This window comes from Asterias rubens, chromosome 10 (genome assembly GCF_902459465.1).
Source record: "Asterias rubens chromosome 10, eAstRub1.3, whole genome shotgun sequence".
Classification (NCBI taxonomy): domain Eukaryota; kingdom Metazoa; phylum Echinodermata; class Asteroidea; order Forcipulatida; family Asteriidae; genus Asterias; species Asterias rubens.
The window spans coordinates 15088977-15113404 of record NC_047071.1 but is presented as its reverse complement, the minus strand read 5'-3'; the positions used below and the strand labels follow the sequence as shown (position 1 = coordinate 15113404).

At 39.5% G+C, this 24428-nt stretch overlaps 1 protein-coding gene across 1 annotated transcript; it reads right to left on the bottom strand.

The window, feature by feature from the left end:
- Positions 1 to 14524: 14524 nt before the first annotated feature.
- LOC117295248 (A disintegrin and metalloproteinase with thrombospondin motifs 18-like) lies at positions 14525 to 22846 on the bottom strand. Its single transcript, XM_033777785.1, has 10 exons — positions 22772 to 22846; positions 22541 to 22604; positions 20949 to 21238; positions 19733 to 19880; positions 19290 to 19444; positions 18561 to 18650; positions 18012 to 18133; positions 16889 to 17020; positions 15707 to 15841; positions 14525 to 15325 (listed from the first exon to the last, which is right to left on the bottom strand). The coding sequence occupies exons 1-10, from the start codon at positions 22826 to 22828 to the stop codon at positions 15298 to 15300; spliced, it is 1221 nt and encodes a 406-aa protein (XP_033633676.1). The 5' UTR covers positions 22829 to 22846; the 3' UTR covers positions 14525 to 15297.
- Positions 22847 to 24428: the final 1582 nt, after the last annotated feature.

Below are 24428 nucleotides of genomic sequence, written 5' to 3'. Positions count from 1 at the left end.
AGGAGATGGAAAAGATCGAGAAGTACCAGGACCTGGCCAGGGAACTTCGTAAGATTTGGCAGGTAAAGGTAAAAGTAGTCCCCGTGGTGGTTGGAGCACTTGGCACCATTCCCAAAGCACTGGGGAAACATCTAGATGAAATAGGGACAAATGTGAGGGTAGATCTATTACAGAAGGCAGCGCTTTTGGGAACAGCGAGGATCCTGAGAAAGACCCTTGAGATCTAAGGCTACGGGACGTGGCCCGGCTCGAGGAATTACCGGCACAAAGGAAAATGAGATCTTTCTTTTGCATGCTGTGATAAAATGAAATAATAGTAATAATAATAATAATAATAATAATAATAATAATAATAATAATAATAATAATAATAATAATAATAATAATAATAATAATAATAATAATAATAATAATAACAATAACAATAACAATAACAATAACAATAACGATAACGATAACGATAACGATAACGATAACGATAACGATAACGATAACGATAACGATAACGATAACGATAACGATAACGATAACGATAACGATAACGATAACGATAACGATAACGATAACGATAACGATAACGATAACGATAACGATAACGATAACGATAACGATAACGATAACGATAACGATAACGATAACGATAACGATAACGATAACGATAACGATAACGATAACGATAACGATAACGATAACGATAACGATAACGATAACGATAACGATAACGATAACGATAACGATAACGATAACGATAACGATAACGATAACGATAACGATAACGATAACGATAACGATAACGATAACGATAACGATAACGATAACGATAACGATAACGATAACGATAACGATAACGATAACGATAACGATAACGATAACGATAACGATAACGATAACGATAACGATAACGATAACGATAACGATAACGATAACGATAACGATAACGATAACGATAACGATAACGATAACGATAACGATAACGATAACGATAACGATAACGATAACGATAATGATCATAATATCACTAATATATGTGTTTTGTGTATTTTCCTGACTGCAACAGCTTTTGCAAGTCCAGGGGTAAGATATAAAATAGATTGATATCTAAAGCATCTCGGTCGAACTTTAACCAAATAAGTATCCATTGTTTGTGAATCTTTACACAAACTAAAATACACTAAACGTGGTTGTTTTAAAAGAAGAATATTTTCTTTTGATTCAGGTGCATCACAGTTTATCTACAGACGAACTGCAACGTTACTTTGGCGTGAACAGTCATGAGAAGGGTATGTATAGCAGACTGTGTTATTGCCTTCTAGTGCCCTTGCAGCTCGGGATACAAGCCGTTTAACTTATTGAACAACCAAATCTTCCTCTATTACTATTGCATGAACAGTCAATTCAAACCAATTCAAACCAATTCAACCAAATTAGTATTTAATAGATCCCAAAATTGTAATTCAAATGCTTGCAAACCGTCTCAAGTTACTGACAAGTCTAGGTTAAGTTATTCCCAGCAGTTTAGCCATGTAAAAATTACTATAGTTGCCGTAGTATATTTAGGGATGAGCATGCATTGCCTAACACCAATGAAACAAATGGTACCAAGCGACTACCACACACCAGTGGCAATGGCGGCCAAAACAATCGCGTGTAATTAACTTTATTAAAAATGTCAACTTGCAAAGCTTTAATCATCATCCGATACTGAGAAACTCGTATTCATTTTTAAAAAATTGTTTCTCTTTTTTCCACTGAAACTTTAGCTCCTGAGTACGAGATTGTGTATCCTGAATTTCTAACCACTGATAGCAAGCGTAATGTCGGTCGTAGTGCAATCGCCACCTCATCGTTGGAGCTCCAAATTGGTGCGTTTGGGCAGACATTGGAATTGGCATTGGAACAAGATGGCAGCTTTATCAGACCAGGTCTCGTGGCTGAATACATAAGTGAGGAAGGGACCATCACTGTACCCGTCCGATCTGACTGTCTGTACACCGGGAAAGTCAAAGGAGAATCTACGTCACTCGCATCTGTTTGCGCGTGTGAAGGTTTGGTAAGTTACATTTTTTATAATGGATGGGTCCAGTACCTCTGATTCAGTATCTCGACATTTAAAAACAAGTCTGGCACCCTATTTTCTTTTTTTTACAGTCCAATTTCACATTTTGCGATCTTACACAAAGGCAACACAACATTTCCTCGTCTGTCAATACTTTTCAAATAAGGCCGAATTAGACTAAATTTCAGAAGCCCTTTTGACTAATTAGTATTCAAACCGAGGTCACGCATGAAAAATCACGCCTACTCACGTAGATAAAACACCAAGGAGACTTATTAAATCGAGTGTTCTGCGGGTAGACTGTCTCAAAAAAATGCCGATGCATCTATTGCAAGACTTGAGAAATGCATCCAAGAGATTCGACGTTGGACACAACAAAACTTCCTGAAGTTTAACGATGACAAGACAGAGTTCCTTCTATTTGGGTCACGTCAACAGTTAACTAAGGTTTCAGTGCCATACATCTCCATCGGCGATGCTCGGATAGCTCCCTCGCTGAAAGCTCGGAACTTAGGGGTTATTTTTTATTCATCGATTACACTTCAGCCACACATCAACAACATTGTTCGTTTATCATAATATCACATCAGGAATATAGGTAAGATTCGCAAGTACTTGGACAAAAGTGCCACTGAAAAGGTCATTCACACATTTGTTAATTCTTGTCTTTGCAACGGCAATGCTCTTCTCTACAGTCTTCCTAACAACCAGATTTTCCGACTTCAACGGCTCCAAAATACTGCTGCCCGCATTGTGACACTGTCTAGAAAATCCTGTTTTATCACCCCCATTCTGAAACAACTACACTGGCTCCCTACCTCTCAACGAATCATCTTCAAGCTGATGCTCATTGTCCACAAAGCTCTTAATGGCAAGGCTCCCCACTATATTTATGAACTGCTTCAAGTTTACACTCCATCAAGGAATCTTCGATCAAGTTCCATGCTTCTCCTCATTGAACCCAAGTCTCGACACTCATGGGGTGACAGGTCTTTTTCTTCAGCCGCGCCACGCATCTGGAACTCTTTACCACTTAATCTTCGATCTTGTCTTTGTACCGCAAAATTCAAGTTTCTTCTCAAAACCTAACTTATGTCACAGGTTTACAAGGACTAATTTTGTTGTGTCTGTTTTTCTTTGTGTTGTGTTTTGTTTTTGTTTTGTTTCTGGTTTTAATGTGCCTTCAACACCAAGCAGGGTGGATATGTGCGCATTTCAAGTCTTATTATTATTATTATTATTACTATTATTATTATTATGGTTAGACGCATTTACAAATGGAGAAGGAAAATTGTTCTTTTTGTTCTTCTTTCGCTTTAGCCATGTCTCCGTTTCGTGCATACCTCTTAAACATAGTAACCCTTGCTTTGTTTTCTCTGGGAAGTGATGTTTAAACTGACTTCAAAGATTCAATTTCTAGGGGATTTTTTTGCTTCTAAAACAGCCCTTGACTCCCCTGAGAAAATAGGAATGTGCATTCAGCCCCCTAAGATACCTGAGCGGGGGTGGGGTGTATGTGGGATATACATTTACTCGAGGACACTCACGAATAAATTCATGTAATCAATAAAAAAAAATTAAATAAAGTAATCACCCAAAGCATAAAAGATGGGGGGGGGTCTATAGAAGTCCACCGTAAATAGTTAAAGGCATCTAATACGTTTGGTAATTGTCAGAGACCAGTATTCCTACTTGGTGTAACCCAACAAAGTGTGAAAAGGGCTTTAAATTCATGAGATTCCACACTGCACTCACTTCAATTTGGCGGGTTGAACGAACAACATGCTGTCTAACATGCCGGGATTCTAAGCTGCATTACACTTCCATCTCTAATGAAAGGTATGCCTAATCTTTGTGTGCCGACATTTAGTGTACAATTGGGCTGAGTGAACATTGGCATGGTCGCTGTGCACCCATCCACCCCCCTCTCATCTCAAACAATGAAGATTTGCATACGTTCCAGTAATGAGGGGACAGGCAGTGCTCCTGGTGTAAGAATATCGGGTGACCAACCAAAATTCATGTTACATTGCCCGAACCATACCATACGTCCATTTTTGGTTTTCGTTTACGTTCTGGTACAGACCTACTGTGACCAGAAATGGTTAAAAGCGGCGATTTTGACTCGGATTCCGGGACACATTGAGACGGATTCCTGGTCAAACTGACCCAGAATTGGGTCTGGCCCCTGGGACCCAAGTCTTCTTTCTCGAAAACTACATTACTTCAGAGGGAGCCATTTCTTACAATGTGCTATACTACCAACCTCTCAATTGCTTGTTACCAAGTAAGTTTTTTATGCTAACAATTATTTTGAGTAATTACCAGTAATTGTGCGAATAAAAGACAAACCAGAACAGAAAATGAATATTTTGATTGTCATACTCGGTTTAGGCCTATTTGTTTTTATATAACGATATAATCTGCTTGGTAATGCCAATAGTACCAGCATGTCAGAGTTTGTTCATGTATCGCCTTTAAAACCACCAAGCTCGTAGCTAGGGGGGGGGGGGGGCAGGGCGTCAGATCCCCTCTCCAACCAAAAAAAGCCTCCAAAATATATTTTTTTAAATGAGCTCAACGATTGACCACATGGCTTGAATATGTGGTCATTGCGATTTGTACAAACCATGTTAATGTTTCACTAGGAAGAAATTGGATCTAAGCGGTCATCACAGCTAGAGAGTGAAATAAGGTTAATTACTCACTATGTTTGTTTGCTTTTTTCTGCAGAGGAGCCTCTACTCCTTCAGTTTATGTCTGGTGTTGGCCTTGACAAGGACTCAAGGAAGCAAAAGAAAGTAACCTGGGCACTTAGTGTGACACACGGACAACTTCAGCAAAAGGTTTCAGGATGATGGGGAAGTTGTGGAACAAATGCCCCTCCATATCTACAGGGACTTAAGACGTATGCTGAGGCACAGGTACTTTTGTTTGAACAAATCTATGAACTTCAGTTTATGTAATGCCAAGGCGAATTGTTATTGGTAGAATAACAATCACATGATGCTTTACCAAGGTTAATACATGGTTCAGATGAACAAAAGTGCATGCTGTAACCCAAGCACAATGATAAAACATTTTTTGTAACTGTAATCTTTTATCATGGCATAACAAAATGCTGTGATATTGTCCATGGGTTTTTCACACACTCTGGGACAAATAGCACCATCTGTTTTACCTCAGATTCCACTCGCTCGTTGCTCATTGCGTGTACAAAACCCATGGACACCATCACAGCGGGCAACTAATGAATGGGTCCAAGCCTGGGTTTTCATTTTTACCAATGTCTTTGCTTCCATCACTATTATTTAAAGAAAGTGACAAAATAAAACATTGTTTCTTCATTGTAGGAACTAGGCTCATTGAAAGGAGGCACGGAATACTTGTTTTGCCACGGACAGCAATATAGTGATGCTGCAGCACCTGAAGGCAAGATGCCACACTGAGCTGGAAGGGAAGACAGGAGGGATAAGTCACCAAGATGCAAGCTCGATTGACTATTAAGTCACTGATGGTGAGATTGAAGCTTTGTGATTTGTGGAGTCACAGGATCAATCTTTGTGAATTAGATAATTCTACTTTTAGCCCTTTTTTTCCTAGCTAAACCTATTTTCTCAATTTTCTAGTGTGTTCTTTAAAAAAGCTATCCAACTGTATAATATAGTATATTGCAGCAGCATAGACAAGCCCCTGAGGGTACCCCAATTTATGTTCCCTACCTTTGCTCTCTGATGGAAAGTGTAACGTGGGGGTTGGTCGAGTAAGAGATGCCAATATATATCCCCTACCTTCGCTTTCTGATGTATAGTGTAATATGGGGTTGGTTGGGTAAGGGACGCCAATTTATGTCCCCTACTATACCAACCTGTATGATAGACTTTGTAGGTTGAAGCATAGACCAAGCCTCTTAGGGGACGCCAATTTATGTTCCCTACCTTTGCTTTCTGATGTATAGTGTAACATGGGGTTGGTTGGGTAAGGGACGCCAATTTATGTCCCCTACTATACCAACCTGTATGATAGACTTTGTACATTGAAGCATAGACCAAGCCTCTTAGGGGACGCCAATTTATGTCCCCTACCTTTGCTCTCTGATGTAAAGTGTAACATTGGGGTTGGTTGAGTAAGGGACGCCAATTTATGTCCCCTACCTTTGCTTTCTGATGTATAGTGTTACATAGAGGTTGGTTGAGTAAGGGACGCCAATTTATGTCCCCTACCTCTGCTTTCTGATGTATAGTGTTACATAGAGGTTGGTTGAGTAAGGGACGCCAATTTATGTCCCCTACCTTTCCTCTCTGATGTATAGTGTAACATTGGGGTTGGTTGAGTAAGGGACGCCAATTTATGTCCCCTACCTTTCCTCTCTGATGTATAGTGTAACATTGGGGTTGGTTGAGTAAGGGACGCCAATTTATGTCCCCTACCTCTGCTCTCTGATGTATAGTGTAACATAAGGGTTGGTTGAGTAAGGGACGCCAATTTATGTCCCCTACCTCTGCTTTCTGATGTATAGTGTAACATTGGGGTTGGTTGAGTAAGGGACGCCAATTGATGTCCCCTAGCTCTGCTTTCTGATGTATATTGTAACATATGGGTTGGTTGAGTAAGGGACGCCAATTTATGTCCCCTACCTTTCCTCTCTGATGTATAGTGTCACATTGGGGTTGGTTGAGTAAGGGACGCCAATTTATGTCCCCTACCTTTCCTCTCTGATGTATAGTGCAACATTGGGGTTGGTTGAGTAAGGGACGCCAATTTATGTCCCCTACCATTGCTTTCTGATGTATAGTGTAACATGGGGTTGGTTGAGTAAGGGACGCCAATTTATGTCCCCTACCTTTGCTCTCTGATGTATAGTGTAACATAGGGGTTGGTTGAGTAAGGGACGCCAATTTATGTCCCCTACCTTTCCTCTCTGATGTATAGTGTAACATTGGGGTTGGTTGAGTAAGGGACGCCAATTTATGTCCCCTACCATTGCTTTCTGATGTATAGTGTAACATGGGGTTGGTTGAGTAAGGGACGCCAATTTATGTCCCCTACCTTTGCTCTCTGATGTATAGTGTAACATTGGGGTTGGTTGAGTAAGGGACGCCAATTTATGTCCCCTACCTTTGCTCTCTGATGTATAGTGTAGCATGGGGTTGGTTGAGTAAGGGACGCCAATTTATGTCCCCTACCTCTGCTTTCTGATATATAGTGTTACATAGGGGTTGGTTGAGTAAGGGACGCCAATTTATTCCCTACCATTGCTTTCTGATGGGGTATTGTGTGTTCATTCAGGTCGGTTGAGTATTAAGGGGAGGCTATTTTATCTTCTTTGCCATGTATGCCTTGACTTTAATGATGTTGTGTTCAACCTGTTCTGAGTAAGCTTGTATATACATATGGGTGTTCAATAAAAAATTGAGTCATGTAATGACATTGCCTCATTTTCTCAAATAAAGATATTTACTGATTAAATTTAAGAACAATTGTTGAGATTTGTTTATTTTGTGTTTTTCTCAAAGAAGTTCATCATCATCTCAAAAATAAATATAGGAATCACCACTTTTCTGACAAAAAAATGCATCTTGAGATAGGAACTAATACAAAGAACTAGATTTGGATTTTATACATGAACAAAACAATTCGTTTAACTTGTTCAATTATTTAAGAGGAAAAAAATTAAATCTACCCATTTCCAATAATGCGAAAATGTTTCCAATACTGTTTGACATAGCGGTGCCAGGTGATATAAGGGTAGCTTCGAAGGAGATGGAAAAGATCGAGAAGTACCAGGACCTGGCCAGGGAACTTCGTAAGATTTGGCAGGTAAAGGTAAAAGTAGTCCCCGTGGTGGTTGGAGCACTTGGCACCATTCCCAAAGCACTGGGGAAACATCTAGATGAAATAGGGACAAATGTGAGGGTAGATCTATTACAGAAGGCAGCGCTTTTGGGAACAGCGAGGATCCTGAGAAAGACCCTTGAGATCTAAGGCTACGGGACGTAGCCCGGCTCGAGAAGTTACCGGCACAAAGGAAAATGAGATATTTCTTTTGCATGCTGTGATAAAATGAAATAATAGTAATAATAATAATAATAATAACAATAATAATAATAATAACAATAATAATAATAATAATAATAATAATAATAATAATAATAATAATAATAATAATAACAATAACAATAACAATAACAATAACAATAACAATAACAATAACAATAACAATAACGATAACGATAACGATAACGATAACGATAACGATAACGATAACGATAACGATAACGATAACGATAACGATAACGATAACGATAACGATAACGATAACGATAACGATAACGATAACGATAACGATAACGATAACGATAACGATAACGATAACGATAACGATACGATAACGATAACGATAACGATAACGATAACGATAACGATAACGATAACGATAACGATAACGATAACGATAACGATAACGATAACGATAACGATAACGATAACGATAACGATAACGATAACGATAACGATAACGATAACGATAACGATAACGATAACGATAACGATAACGATAACGATAACGATAACGATAACGATAACGATAACGATAACGATAACGATAACGATAACGATAACGATAACGATAACGATAACGATAACGATAACGATAACGATAACGATAACGATAACGATAACGATAACGATAACGATAACGATAACGATAACGATAACGATAACGATAACGATAACGATAACGATAACGATAACGATAACGATAACGATAACGATAACGATAACGATAACGATAACGATAACGATAACGATAACGATAACGATAACGATAACGATAACGATAACGATAACGATAACGATAACGATAACGATAACGATAACGATAACGATAACGATAACGATAACGATAACGATAACGATAACGATAACGATAACGATAACGATAACGATAACGATAACGATAACGATAACGATAACGATAACGATAACGATAACGATAACGATAACGATAACGATAACGATAACGATAACGATAACGATAACGATAACGATAACGATAACGATAACGATAACGATAACGATAACGATAACGATAACGATAACGATAACGATAACGATAACGATAACGATAACGATAACGATAACGATAACGATAACGATAACGATAACGATAACGATAACGATAACGATAACGATAACGATAACGATAACGATAATGATCATAATATCACTAATATATGTGTTTTGTGTATTTTCCTGACTGCAACAGCTTTTGCAAGTCCAGGGGTAAGATATAAAATAGATTGATATCTAAAGCATCTCGGTCGAACTTTAACCAAATAAGTATCCATTGTTTGTGAATCTTTACACACACCAGTGGCAATGGCGGCCAAAACAATCGCGTGTAATTAACTTTATTAAAAATGTCAACTTGCAAAGCTTTAATCATCATCCGATACTGAGAAACTCGTAATTATTTTTAAAAAATTGTTTCTCTTTTTTCCACTGAAACTTTAGCTCCTGAGTACGAGATTGTGTATCCTGAATTTCTAACCACTGATAGCAAGCGTAATGTCGGTCGTAGTGCAATCGCCACCTCATCGTTGGAGCTCCAAATTGGTGCGTTTGGGCAGACATTGGAATTGGCATTGGAACAAGATGGCAGCTTTATCAGACCAGGTCTCGTGGCTGAATACATAAGTGAGGAAGGGACCATCACTGTCCCCGTCCGATCTGACTGTCTGTACACCGGGAAAGTCAAAGGAGAATCTACGTCACTCGCATCTGTTTGCGCGTGTGAAGGTTTGGTAAGTTACATTTTTTATAATGGATGGGTCCAGTACCTCTGATTCAGTATCTCGACATTTAAAAACAAGTCTGGCACCCTATTTTCTTTTTTACAGTCCAATATTTCACATTTTGCGATCTTACGCAAAGGCAACACAACATTTCCTCGTCTGTCAATACTTTTCAAATAAGGCCGAATTAGACTAAATTTCAGAAGCCCTGTTGACTAATTAGTATTCAAACCGAGGTCACGCATGAAAAATCACGCCTACTCACGTAGATAAAACACCAAGGAGACTTATTAAATCGAGTGTTCTGCGGGTAGACTGTCTCAAAAAAATGCCGATGCATCTATTGCAAGACTTGAGAAATGCATCCAAGAGATTCGACGTTGGACACAACAAAACTTCCTGAAGTTTAACGATGACAAGACAGAGTTCCTTCTATTTGGGTCACGTCAACAGTTAACTAAGGTTTCAGTGCCATACATCTCCATCGGCGATGCTCGGATAGCTCCCTCGCTGAAAGCTCGGAACTTAGGGGTTATTTTTTATTCATCGATTACACTTCAGCCACACATCAACAACATTGTTCGTTTATCATAATATCACATCAGGAATATAGGTAAGATTCGCAAGTACTTGGACAAAAGTGCCACCGAAAAGGTCATTCACACATTTGTTAATTCTTGTCTTTGCAACGGCAATGCTCTTCTCTACAGTCTTCCTAACAACCAGATTTTCCGACTTCAACGGCTCCAAAATACTGCTGCCCGCATTGTGACACTGTCTAGAAAATCCTGTTTTATCACCCCCATTCTGAAACAACTACACTGGCTCCCTACCTCTCAACGAATCATCTTCAAGCTGATGCTCATTGTCCACAAAGCTCTTAATGGCAAGGCTCCCCACTATATATTTTATGAACTGCTTCAAGTTTACACTCCATCAAGGAATCTTCGATCAAGTTCCATGCTTCTCCTCATTGAACCCAAGTCTCAACACTCATGGGGTGACAGGTCTTTTTCTTCAGCCGCGCCACGCATCTGGAACTCTCTACCACTTAATCTTCGATCTTGTCTTTGTACCGCAAAATTCAAGTTTCTTCTCAAAACCTAACTTATGTCACAGGTTTACAAGGACTAATTTTGTTGTGTCTGTTTTTCTTTGTGTTGTGTTTTGTTTTTGTTTTGTTTCTGGTTTTAATGTGCCTTGAACACCAAGCAGGGTGGATATGTGCGCATTTCAAGTCTTATTATTATTATTATTATTATTACTATTATTATTATTATGGTTAGACGCATTTACAAATGGAGAAGGAAAATGGTTCTTTTTGTTCTTCTTTCGCTTTAGCCATGTCTCCGTTTCGTGCATACCTCTTAAACATAGTAACCCTTGCTTTGTTTTCTCTGGGAAGTGATGTTTAAACTGACTTCAAAGATTCAATTTCTAGGGGATTTTTTTGCTTCTAAAACAGCCCTTGACTCCCCTGAGAAAATAGGAATGTGCATTCAGCCCCCTAAGATACCTGAGCGGGGGTGGGGTGTATGTGGGATATACATTTACTCGAGGACACTCACGAATAAATTCATGTAATCAATAAAAAAAAATTAAATAAAGTAATCATCACCCAAAGCATAAAAGATGGGAGGGGGGGGGGGGTCTATAGAAGTCCACCGTAAATAGTTAAAGGCATCTAATACGTTTGGTAATTGTCAGAGACCAGTGTTCCTACTTGGTGTAACCCAACAAAGTGTGAAAAGGGCTTTAAATTCATGAGATTCCACACTGCACTCACTTCAATTTGGCGGGTTGAACGAACAACATGCTGTCTAACATGCCGGGATTCTAAGCTGCATTACACTTCCATCTCTAATGAAAGGTATGCCTAATCTTTGTGTGCCGACATTTAGTGTACAATTGGGCTAAGTGAACATTGGCATGGTCGCTGTGCACCCATCCACCCCCCTCTCATCTCAAACAATGAAGATTTGCATACGTTCCAGTAATGAGGGGACAGGCAGTGCTCCTGGTGTAAGAATATCGGGTGACCAACCAAAATTCATGTTACATTGCCCGAACCATACCATACGTCCATTTTTGGTTTTCGTTTACGTTCTGGTACAGACCTACTGTGACCAGAAATGGTTAAAAGCGGCGATTTTGACTCGGATTCCGGGACACATTGAGACGGATTCCTGGTCAAACTGACCCAGAATTGGGTCTGGCCCCTGGGACCCAAGTCCGGGTCAGTTATAACCTGGGAGTTTTTAGAGTGTATAGTAAAACGCCCCCTAGATTGGTCTCTAATGTTTCATTCTACCTGGGTTCTGCACATAGTTGACGTAAACTCCTTATTTAAATAATTATAATTTGGACGACAATGCAATAATGGTAGGACTCAAATTCAAAGTGAATGAAGTCGTCCTTCAAGGCAAAATACACAATCCTATGATAAAAACAAAATTCACATGTAGACGTTTCATTTCAAAAGATGGAAGTGGTTTTGAGATGTCGCCGAAAATCAGGAGCGGTTTACAATCTGAGAAATGTTATTAGCATATTGTTTAACATTATCGTTTCTCAGACTCACAATTTGAGGGATAAACTAATATCTTTTTCTATACTGCCTTATTTTGAAGTGAAATGATTTTCAAAATACTTAATGTTATGCAAAGCTGCTGTACTTCTAGCCTAGTACGTTATTATTGCCATTAATTTTATGAGCGACAGGCTTTCTTCTGAAAAGATTATAGAGTTATATATGAGAACTAGAGGGCGCACTGGCCTATATATTATGCGCGCAGGCGGCCATTTTCTATGTTGACAAAACTGGGGCCTTTCTCAAACCACGGCGTTGGCTCCGGCTCAGGCTTAGGCTCCGCGTGCTGAGTACGCAGCTTGCATTTAACCTGTATTTTGTAAGTAGCAGCGCGTATTGCACGAATATCAGCATGCGGAGCCTGAGCCGGAGCTCAAGCCGTGTGTTTGTGCGGCCATTTTGTAAGTTGAACAAACAGCATCGCGTGAGCGTTCAATAAAAAAAACCCTCAAACGTTTATTTCATATTCAACGCGCGTGCAGAATGACGCGCTTGTCACCTTGCGGTCCCTCTATAACTCTATTACCTTTTCGCAAATACCGGGGCGCGCGCGTAAAGCTTGGAATTAGGTGCATTGTGGTCCAGCTGGTACCCAAATTAATTTGATCCATATCTATCCCACAATGCACCTCATTCAACAGTCTGCGCTTGCGCATTGGTATTTGCGATAAGGTCTATGGAAAAGATACAAAATAAAAAGCGCCCCCAAGTAACCAATCGTGTCGTGTACTAACTGACTGGAGATACCGCCAGAGAGTGGATTGGTCTCTAGCGCAGGTCAACCCTCGTCCATTTCACCTTTCACCTACATTAATACGCAGACGACCCGCAAGCACAGCTGCACCTCGGACCAATCAAAACACAGATACAAAATGTTTACGTTACGTCACTGCACGTTTATCTAATGAAATCGCTAGATCTAGAAAGCAGAAGTTCTAAACACTGATAATTACCAATAGTGGTGTCAAGCGCATTTAACCAAGAAAACCCACTCAGGGGAAGTAAGAAAACCCAATCCTGGGGAAGTTTATGACTTGCCAAACAAAAACACGATGATTCGGGAAACTATTTCCACAGAAGTCCTTGACTGTAGGCTAAAAAGTCATTAATGTCAGCATTGATAATGGCATGAATAGCATGGGTGAAATTGACAAGGGATATGCAGGTATCTCTACCGGTCTTCGCCTGTCTAGTTGTGAATGACGAAGCTCAAATGGCTCTCCAAACTGACTTGGCTTGAAGGGTAATTTAAAATTTGGCAGTTCTGATAATTTCGTTTGTATGCCTGAGATTGCCCGTATATTATCGTTAAGGTGACCCCCTGGCTGGTGCTTCCATAGGTTGAATCCTAAACTTGGATGTGATCCCTGTGGCTATCCAGTACTTTCTTTACACAACAGGGCTAGAGCACCGGCACGTTAAGCCGGCATTAGGGCGAAGGTTCAAGTCCCGCTATATAGCCATTGATTCTTACCATAGACTACCGAGACAGTCTAATTGGTAAGCACTTCTCTAGAATTGCAAGGGTCGTGGGTTCGAATCCCACCCGAGTAATATGCCTGTGATATTTTTTTGCAGGACTCGGGAAAGTGTTTAGTACAATGCTAACATACATCGGTGTATGGGTAACAAACAAAAATCAAAATTCATAAGTTGTTTAGAAAAAAACGACAGAACACGGTCTGTTAAAAGCGGCTGTTATTGAACTTAGGTAACAAAACAAGAACATGAACACAATCAATCCATTCCAGTTTCCACTTATAACTTTATTATTTCCCTTTACCAAAATTAAAATTATGTACAATTTGTAAAACTTTATTGTCCGTACTAAATGGTAAACAAAAGTGGCATGGGCTGTGGTTTCAATGGTTGATCGTGGGAAGGTGTTTGTAAAAAGGACCGATGTGGTACAATGGTGGAAATAAATAAAGACTGGTATCCTGTCTTTCATCCTCGAGAATAAAGACATGTATTGGTTTTACATAACCAGTGATATCATTTGATTCAATGATCTTATTGGATAAACGTGCAGTGACGTATCAGCTTTCTATATCTGTGTTTTGATTGGTCTGAGGTAATGTCTGGAAGCTGCATGCACTTTCGGTCGTCTGCATGCAACACTCGATCGTTCATTTGATGTTTTGTTTTATTATTACTTTGACGTAGGATTTGATTGCGAATTATTGTAAAAAGAATGCGAGGCCAAAAAGTGATCATGGAACAGGAGTGTGTAGGCTCTTGCTTAATTCACGAGCCTCAATGTGTAACGTCAGATGTACATCAGGCTAACATCAATGCTGCGTAAAGCCCCAATAGCTGACGTCACACCTCGAGGCTCGTGAATTACGTCAGAGAGTGGCCTCGCGCCGACGTCAGCCATGTTGACGGTCAGGTCTGACGGGTTGATAGTACCATAGATCTCGCATTTATTTGCAGTCAAATTTTACGTACACACGTTTACATAAAAACATAATTGTATTGATGTTCATGTACTATAATACATGTACGTTGTATCCAATGATATCGCCGGTTCTGTATAAAACCAATATTCTGTCCTTAAACAGGAGACCAGTCCAAGCTGCGTATAGATCATGACAATCATAAGCCAAAAGAGGGCGCTATCGGACGAAATTTCCACATGATTCGCCGCATTAGGGACATAACCTTCTACCACACCGATTCAAACATAATAACCATCTAAATTAAACACAAACCATGCACAACTTTAAAACATTATTATTAAACAACGATGACCTTAAGTGTTTTTTTCATTCACATCAAATCGACTGCAACTCATGGTTTTACAGTAGCACTTGCAATGATGCTCGCTGACTGTAGCCTTCCCGCCAGGTGAATCAAGAATCGTTGTAGCAAGTTCGACTCCTACAAAATGGAGGGGGGGGGGATAAACATTTCTCATAAAAACAATATTCGTACCAGCAGTGCGACTCTCTTTTAGAAAACATACTTCTGTCAATGCGCTATTTTTCATCCCCTTGTTAGCACGCAAAGTCATAATGGCGGGGACAGCAGAACTACGAAATTAGTGCGAGGCGTTAAAAAGCTTCGTTGCAGCATACACAGGTACATATTGTAATTGTTCAGGTAGCAATGCGAATGTGCACAATACTTACCTGGTAAGTCTGCTGCCACCTAGTGTCCCAAAAGTCTCCTATTGAACATGAGCAGTTATTTTTTAATGATAACCAGCGTTGACAATCACATTCTTTGTATTCTGCCTAAACAATACTGCCTTATACTTACCCAACGAAGCTGTCGTAATAGCTCTTACTGCACGTTGACCAGCTTGGTTCAGCACGGTGGTCATTAATGTAAGCTGCCATAACTTTTCCACTGGATGAACATCCATTTCCGTCACTGTCGTGTTGCATGTTTAAACTATGACAATGAATGAATTTGCGAAAGAGAAAAAGGCTTAACTATCACAGAATCTACTTCATATAAATTATTCGAGCGGACACTCAAACATGGTTCAACTGACAGCTTGATTGAAAGGGATTGGGTTGGGTTTGCCAGATGTTTCCCAGTGGTCGTTGGTGCCACACAAATTTTCAGTTTCCAGTCAGTTTCCCTTGTGGTTTATGACATGTTATGTTCTGGTAATGCTTTTATAGTTTTCGGTAACACTGTGTGTAGAATACTTTGCTGTCCCTGTAAATTTTGTTCTTTGGAACTGCCCAGATAATTAACACACAACTCGGTTGGTTAAATCAGACGGGACTATAAATGTTTCGCTTATGGTGAATCGAGGGGACTTCTCGTTATTAACTTCACTGGCAGTCGCAACCATTTGACAAGCTTGCTCTAGTCGCCGGGGGGGGGGGGGGGGGGGTCGGGGGAGGGGCTGAGAGATTGTGAGACATTATATTGGCCAATATAAGGATTCAGAGTTTTCAAAGGGGATCCAGTCAGTGAGACTAGTCACTGTTTTTATCCGCAATGATAAATACAGGCCCTGTCGTACAGGCCCAATGGTATCGAAGGATAAACTTGCAGTGAATTAAGTTCTAGTGAAGTAAGTTCTAGTTTGCCAAATACACCAGCAGCTAGTTGATTCGATCGTCTGCTGCTGCTGCGTGTAATTTGCACCGATAAATGAAGTATTAACTGCTGGTTTTTATGTAGCTGACAAACTGCGTCACTTCGGAGCAGACCAATCACAACGCAGAACTGGAAAGCTTACATCACTGCAGATTTCCTTTTCTTTGTGGGTAAATAAAGGGACCAGTTTTAAGCTTTCTTCTTTACTGTTTTATAGTGCTAATCAACTCTCTGTTGGATTGGGAACCATTTGACACTATAGAAAGCGAACGTTAAAACAAAATCATCTGAGCTGCTGTGTATAGCCGTAAATAAAAAAATTGTCTCGATTTGCGTGATACCTGACCTGTGTAGAAGGTTTTTTTTCGTCCATAGTATACTTACTTATGGCCAATCTCATGGGCTAGCACGTCGGTAGCAGCCAGAGTACGCAGGGAGGTGACCGATACCGAAGAGTAGCTGCCACATGAACCTACATATGCTATTCCAAGCGTTGATCCAGACTCGAGTTCCCATCTGTCAAGGCACATTAGAAATTGTGTAAAAGGTATTCATGTTTTCAACCCTGAATGTTTGTTACCTTTCCAGAGTGCCCGTCTGACTAAATGCCTGTTGTCTCTAAAGCATGTTAGTTCATTCATTCCTTTATTCATACATATCCATCCGTTATTTAGGTTTTTTCGTATTCACATTGCAATTAAAAAGCTGAACTGAGTGAACAAACGAAATCACATAAGGCATTAAAATCCATCATATTTATTCGACAAATTATAGGTGAACTTCAATGAGTATTTAAAACAAAATACAAAAGGGAGAAAACACACGGGTAAAGGGGACTAATCGAACAGACGTTGAATTGACTTTGATGACTGGCTTCCGATAGAATCTGAAAATAAACAAATATTAATGAGCCTCAATTTCAGCCAAGAGAGGGAACAAATAACCTTTCAACAAAAAAGTATGTAGCGTGAAAGATGTTAAATTCACATCACCAGAAGTTCAACATCATTGACGCTATGATTGGGGCTGTTGAAGTGGATAGAGACAGGGTACTGTTTCTTGGTCTTTATGGAAGAGACATGGTTCGCAAAGCGAATACTGAGTTTGGTCTTAGTCTCTTCCACGTATTGTAGCCCACATCTCTGACATGATAATGACATAGACTACATTAGGTGTGCTACATTGGGAGTCGGCCTTGATGTTGTCCAGTGATGTGACTCCCATACATTAAGTGGGGATGGATATAGAGACACGTTCTACATTTGGAGCGGGTACATTAATATGGCAACCCTTCTGTTAAAGGTTAGGGTTCTGTTTGGACTTTACCTGGGGGAAGTTTGGCACTGACTTGGATGTTACCCGGGTTTTTAGGGCGTCGGAATGCAACCATGTGGACCTCAGGGATTGCTGAGAATGTTATTATTGAGGATTGAAGAAAATTTGCGTAGTTAAGGGGTGACCGGGCAGCTCTATGTTAATAGAATTTTTGAGATAATGGTGGCCTTACCCAGTTATGATAGCCGCGTTATCCCAATGTGCTAGTGATGATGATGACGGGTTGTTGTTATGTTGCCAAATTCGTGCAGTTTGCAAGGATTTGAGTGCATCTGGACAGGTCACCAAACCAGCCTACACATTCAGAATAATAACAAAACATGAACAGTTATGTTTAATATCTTGTCATGCCCAATAGACCGTATTGAAATGTTATGAAAAGTCGCCATCTTATAGGGCAAACCGTATGCGCGTCCAAACGCGTACATCATCGAAGCACGCAGCACGCAACATTCCCGGTTTGATTTCTACGGCACAGTGCACGCACACCCACACGCACACGCACAGACGCCATCTTGTAGGTCAGATATTTGAGCCGCGTGACGTCATATTCAATACGGTCTATAGCTCCCTTCACATTAAAACAAAAGTGCAAGGCAAGGATTGATCGGAAACCAGTTCATTGGTTTCCGCTTGAAACATAAACCAGCAGGGTTTTTTTTCTGTTAATTTTTTTTCCTTTGCCTTTTACGAATTACGTGATGATGAACTGTTGGATTACCTCAGCACTCGTAAAGACCTTCAGAGTCACCAGCTTGGGTTCCATGGTATTAGATGCATCCAGTGAACTGAGTTGCAACACGTTCTTCGCCTGTTGATATCGACAAAATGTATGATGATTATCAAAGCGAAAAGTAGAATAGAAGTTACCTTTTAATGACTTGAATCACGACATGTTATAACCGGTACACCATTTGTTTTTGAACTATTGTAATATACTCACAATAAACACACACAAAAAACATGGAAAGTTGCAACCCCGTAATTATACAACATTTTACTGAAAAAAAACCCTGTCTAAACAGAGTGGACGACTTCACTATACAATAGCCATTTACATGACTCTTCCTCTGTGCTGGACCCTATTTCATAGAGCTGCTTAGCACCAAAAATTGCTTATCATGAAATTTCTGCTTTGGTACAAACAGGATTACCAGCCAAATTTTCACATGATAGTCACGCTTAGCAAACAGCAAACAACAGCTGAATACCAGTAACAAGCACTATGCAACAAATGGAAATTCGCTTGGTAATCCTGTTTTTATCAAGGGAGAAATTTCATGCTAAGCAAATTTTGTGCTTTGCAGCTCTATGAAACTGGGCCCTGTTGACGAAGAGTCGAGATATGAGGGTCAGTCTCTGTGACATTTTTACAGTGGGCACATGTGCAAATCCCGAATAGTCAACTTGTCTTCGTTCACCCCCACAACAAGTGAGATAGATCACTTACTGCATTGAAAAGTGCCGTCAGACAATTGGCGGTGTTTCCGCCTCGAAGTGAATACAACTCAGAGTCGCCGATGACACCAAGTTCCAGATATTTAGTTGACTTTGTACTGATATCATCAATCTTGTCGTCATCATCATCTTCGACGGAAAAATCAGCTGAAAACAAATTATTCGTAAAATATAAATTATTGCTCGCTTGCTCTGATGACAAAGAGAAAAAAAAGGTAGTAACCTTTTTAGTTACAAATTTTTGCTCAGCAAAGAGATTTGTGCAGCAGTATTTTCTGCTTATTATTAACCAATTTCTGAAATTGGGTATAGCGTCCCCATTTAGAAGAGTCGGGCATTATTTAGAATATTAATGTGAGAAAGATCTCAATCAGATTACTTGACAAAGCTTTTGTTTCTTTCCATTGTACTCTATAGTCTTGGTTTGTTTCTTACCTCCTGTGACAGGGCATGAAGCGCCTGTGTCCGGCATTCGTTTGTAAGCGATATGTGGAAGACCACGCCCTACGTCTCTTTTGATGGCATGTTCTTCATCAAGTGGTTCGATGTATGTGGGTCCATCAGCGTGATTAATCATCGCAATCTGAAAAAACGAAGGTAAAAAAAAAAGGAATGATGGTATTCGGCTCAATTCTCTTGTAGTTACTTCAGGTGCTTACCCTTTAATAAAATGACTAATTGATGGCCTCTGAATAGCGACATCATCCACTACGACTACAGACATTTATCATGCCGCCACCATGTCATGGTCATGTTCTCTGTATCTAACAACAGTAACTATGGCCTAGTATTTATGCGAAAAGTAACCAGACTATTTTCCCCTTCCAACCTCGGTTTGATAGCATTGATTTGAATGGGGAAAAATCAAGATGGCCGCACCACGATAAAGGTCTAATGGCTTCTGCTGAACAACATTGTGTAATTATTTTGTTAATTATTATAAGGACTAGGAGGAGAAAATGAAGAACGAACTGTTCGTTATGTACCGACCATTTTGGACAACAAGGGCAACCCACGAGTTTGTTGAACTAGAACCACCGACTCAATCGAGGACTAAACTCGTTGAACAACTCTCTAAATGTAAAAGAGTGAAAAACACCACTCTTTACATTTCGTGTTGTCCTTTAAATGGCTCTTTAAACAGAGTGGTGGTTATTACACTCTTTTAGAGGGGTTTACTCTTTTAGAGGGGTTTCACTCCAGCACAGAGTGGAAAATCACTCAAAAGGATATGGCTCTTCAAAGGGTGCTTTTTCACTCTTTTGCATTTGAGAGAAGAGTAAGCCGTACAAATACACACACACACGCCCGATCCGGGCTCGGCGCGGGTGGCTTGCGGTGAATGTGAGAGTAATTAAGACCTTTATAAACAATTCAAACTTGAAAGATCGTTTGTTAGTTGATAATGTGAAAGAATTCTGAGAACAAACGGTTTTCAAAGAAAGCATTGTTAACTTTAAAAGCTTCTATGTTATTAAATACATGTTGTGAGAAAACGTGCACGAGGAAATGTTGTGTTGCCTTTGTGTAAGATCGCAAAATGTGAAATTGGACTGTAAAAAAAAGAAAATAGGGTGCCAGACTTGTTTTTAAATGTCGAGATACTGAATCAGAGGTACTGGACACATCCATTATAAAAAATGTAACTTACCAAACCTTCACACGCGCTAACAGATGCGAGTGACGTAGATTCTCCTTTGACTTTCCCGGTGTACAGACAGTCAGATCGGACGGGTACAGTGATGGTCCCTTCCTCACTTATGTATTCAGCCACGAGACCTGGTCTGATAAAGCTGCCATCTTGTTCCAATGCCAATTCCAATGTCTGCCCAAACGCACCAATTTGGAGCTCCAACGATGAGGTGGCGATTGCACTACGACCGACATTACGCTTGCTATCAGTGGTTAGAAATTCAGGATACACAATCTCGTACTCAGGAGCTAAGGTTTCAGTGGAAAAAAAGAGAAACAATTTCAAAAGAATGAATACGAGTTTCTCAGTGTCGGATGATGATTAAAGCTTTGCAAGTTGACATTTCATATAAAATCACACGCGATTGTTTGGGCTGCCATTGCACTGGTGTGTGGTAGTCGCTTGGTACCATTGGTTTCATTGGTGTTATAGGCAATGCATGCTCATCACAAGCACTGCGAAAAATAACCACGACTCAACTTACTGTGGCAAAATAGTAATGTTTTTACAGGGCTAAACTGCTGAGAATAACTTAACCTAGACTTTTCAGTAACTTGAGACGGTATGCGACCATTTGAATTTCCATTTTGGGGATCTAATTTGATTGAATTGAATTGAATTGAATTGAATTGAATTGAATTGAATTGAATTGAATTGAATTGAATTGAATTGAATTGAATTGAATTGAATTGAATTGAATTGAATTGAATTGAATTGAATTGAATTGAATTGAATTGAATTGAATAGAATTGAATTGAATTGAATTGACTGTTAATAATGCACTAGTATATAATAGATGACGATTCGGTTGTTTAATAAGTTGCGTCCCTGTCGTTACACCAACCAAATTTTAATGAACCTTTTCGTCAGATGAGCACGGCTTGTATCCCGAGCTGCAAATTCATTAATAGAAGGCATTACAACACACCTCTTGCTTGTTCTGTATTCTGGTTGGCTGAAACACGGTCACGTGGGATGAACTGATAATATAGTCTAGTGATCGCGCGCGCGTGTTTGCGGGAACTATTATAATAATAATAATAATAATTTATTATTGAGCCCATTCCATAAAATGTACACAAGCGCATAACAAAATAATTATAAAAATATAACATTTTACAACAGAAAAATATACAGCAATCCAAATAAACTGAAAATACAAGAACATTCCAGGACAATCCGAAGAATTAAAATTGCAAAACATAAGACAGACCAAAACAAACTTTCCGAGCGGGCACTAGTCTTTGAAAATGGTGCCCGGTTACAGCGCCCTCTCTTGACTTGAACCGTGAACAGCAACTACAAAACCTCCTTTCTTTTCCAGATTTCTGTTATAAAACACATATTGACTGGCATAATTCGGTAACAGTGTACTATACGTATATTTCCCCTCGGGCCTGTGAGTGACCAGAAAAGGGGCCTATTTCCCTCGGGACGGCCTCGGGAAATAGGTCGCTCTTCTGGACACTGAACGTCCCTCGGGGCATAGACGTACACTAGTTACCTCATTGCCAGTCAATGTGTATAATAACACGGTCTGTTTTACATACCCTTCTCATGACTGCTCACACCAAAGTAACGTTGCAGTTCGTCTGTAGATAAACTGAGATCCACCTGAAACAAACACAAAATGTTCTCCTTTTTTAAATTATGAAAACAGGTTTTTAAACCATGTTTAGTGCGGTTTAGTTTGTGTAAAGATTCACAAACAATGGATACATAATACAATTGGTAACAGTTCGACCGAGATGCTTTAGATATCAAAGTATTTTCTATCTTACCCCTGGATTTGCAAAAGCTGTTGCAATCAGGAAAATACACAAAGCAATTCCCTTCATCGTTTTAGTCTGTTTGAAGCCTGCTTCGTCGAAATGCGGAACCTAAAGAAATATGGTCACTTTTATACATTTCGTAAGATCTCAATTCATGCCTAAGTCTTCACAGAATGACCTTAATTATACAAATTTAATTATTGGACTAAATTTTGTTTATTTTCAAGTGTTCAGTTTGTGGTTAACAAACATTTTGGGAGGATAATTACCCGCAACAAAACAATATGTTCTTAGTATACTGTTCCCAACCAATCAACGTTACAAAAAAGTGCTTGAGTTAACCGTTAACCTTGACGAAACAATAAAGGGCTACACTTTGATGGCTTGAAGCACTTCGGCCTTATACTCGTGAAGATGACTTTTTGTTTTACACTTCAAAATGTACTTTTTTCAGACCTGCAAATTGTTTTCAATTAACTTCAATCGCTAATGTCAAGTTAATGAATAATTACACAACCTATAAATTAAGTAATTTTGTAGATTTCTGAGGCCATTGCGGTAATTGTTTTTTCATTGGAGCTTCGTCTTTCCTGAGATTATTTTGACTGACGTCTCGGTGCAAATTTAGAGGCAGGCACACACCCCACGTTCTTGCCGACTTAAAGCCATTGGACCCTTTCGGAACAGAAAAAAAAATAAAAGGTTCACAGATTTACAAATAACTCAACAGGGTTTACAGAAGGTAATGGTGAAAGACTTCTCTTGAAATATTGTTCCATGAAATGCTTTACTTTTTGAGGAATCATTAAAACAATATTAAGTCTCGATATCGAGAATGACGGATTAGTTTTAAACACACGTCATGACACGGCGAAACGTGCGGAAACAAGGGTGGGCTTTCCCGCTATGTGCTGGTTACTCAGCCTAGAGTGCAGTGGTTTGATTGACGAGAGCTATCGACTGGCGTCCGCCATTTTGTGGAGTCAAAGATTTTGACACCACCAAAAAATGACGAACAGTTTTACTTCACGTATAGTATAAAGAAAATCACAAAATGGCATTGTGTGCGGTCATTACATTATACTTTAAAAACATCTTTCCAACCATTTAAATTTACTTCATAACATTCGCCAAATCCAGGGCAATGTGTACTGTCTTTAGGGACCGATTTCTGCAACGTTACATGTTAAACGTTAAATGTTCAACAAAAAATAATAATAAAACAATTGGACTTGGAGTCATAGTTTTTCTGTTAAGCAAATAACGAGCGTTTTCGGAAATTTGAAGGGTATGGATTCATTAAAACTACTCAGATATAATCAATGTCAATTTTGCCAACCAAGTGATGTTAGTTTGATTTTGATCCTTTTAATTATTTCACTCTGGGGACTTAGTAAGTCATTGGGTCACCCAGAATTAATGGAACTACAACTGTCTTCTAATCATTGTTCTTATGACAGTTATATAAACGAAGACTTTCTCTGAAGCATCTTCCTTACACTTAACTCCGTCGGGCTAAGATTCCTAAAAAGTCGGCGGACAGTTCCCTGTCCAAGTTGCGAATCCGTAATAACGGATTATGAATCCGTAATAACGGATTGCTAATCCGTAATAACGGATTATGAATCCGTAATAACGGATTACTAATCCGTAATAACGGATTGCT

Excerpts from the sequence above, each read along its gene's own strand:
- LOC117295248 (XM_033777785.1), bottom strand. The coding sequence starts at position 22,828 with ATGAAGGGAATTGCTTTGTGTATTTTCCTGATTGCAACAGCTTTTGCA. Across the intron at positions 19,881-20,948 it reads TTAGCGCGTGTGAAGGTTTG|ATTGCGATGATTAATCACGC; the intron begins GTAAGTTACATT and ends TCGTTTTTTCAG. Across the intron at positions 17,021-18,011 it reads AACGCGGCTATCATAACTGG|ATGGGAACTCGAGTCTGGAT; the intron begins GTAAGGCCACCA and ends GTGCCTTGACAG.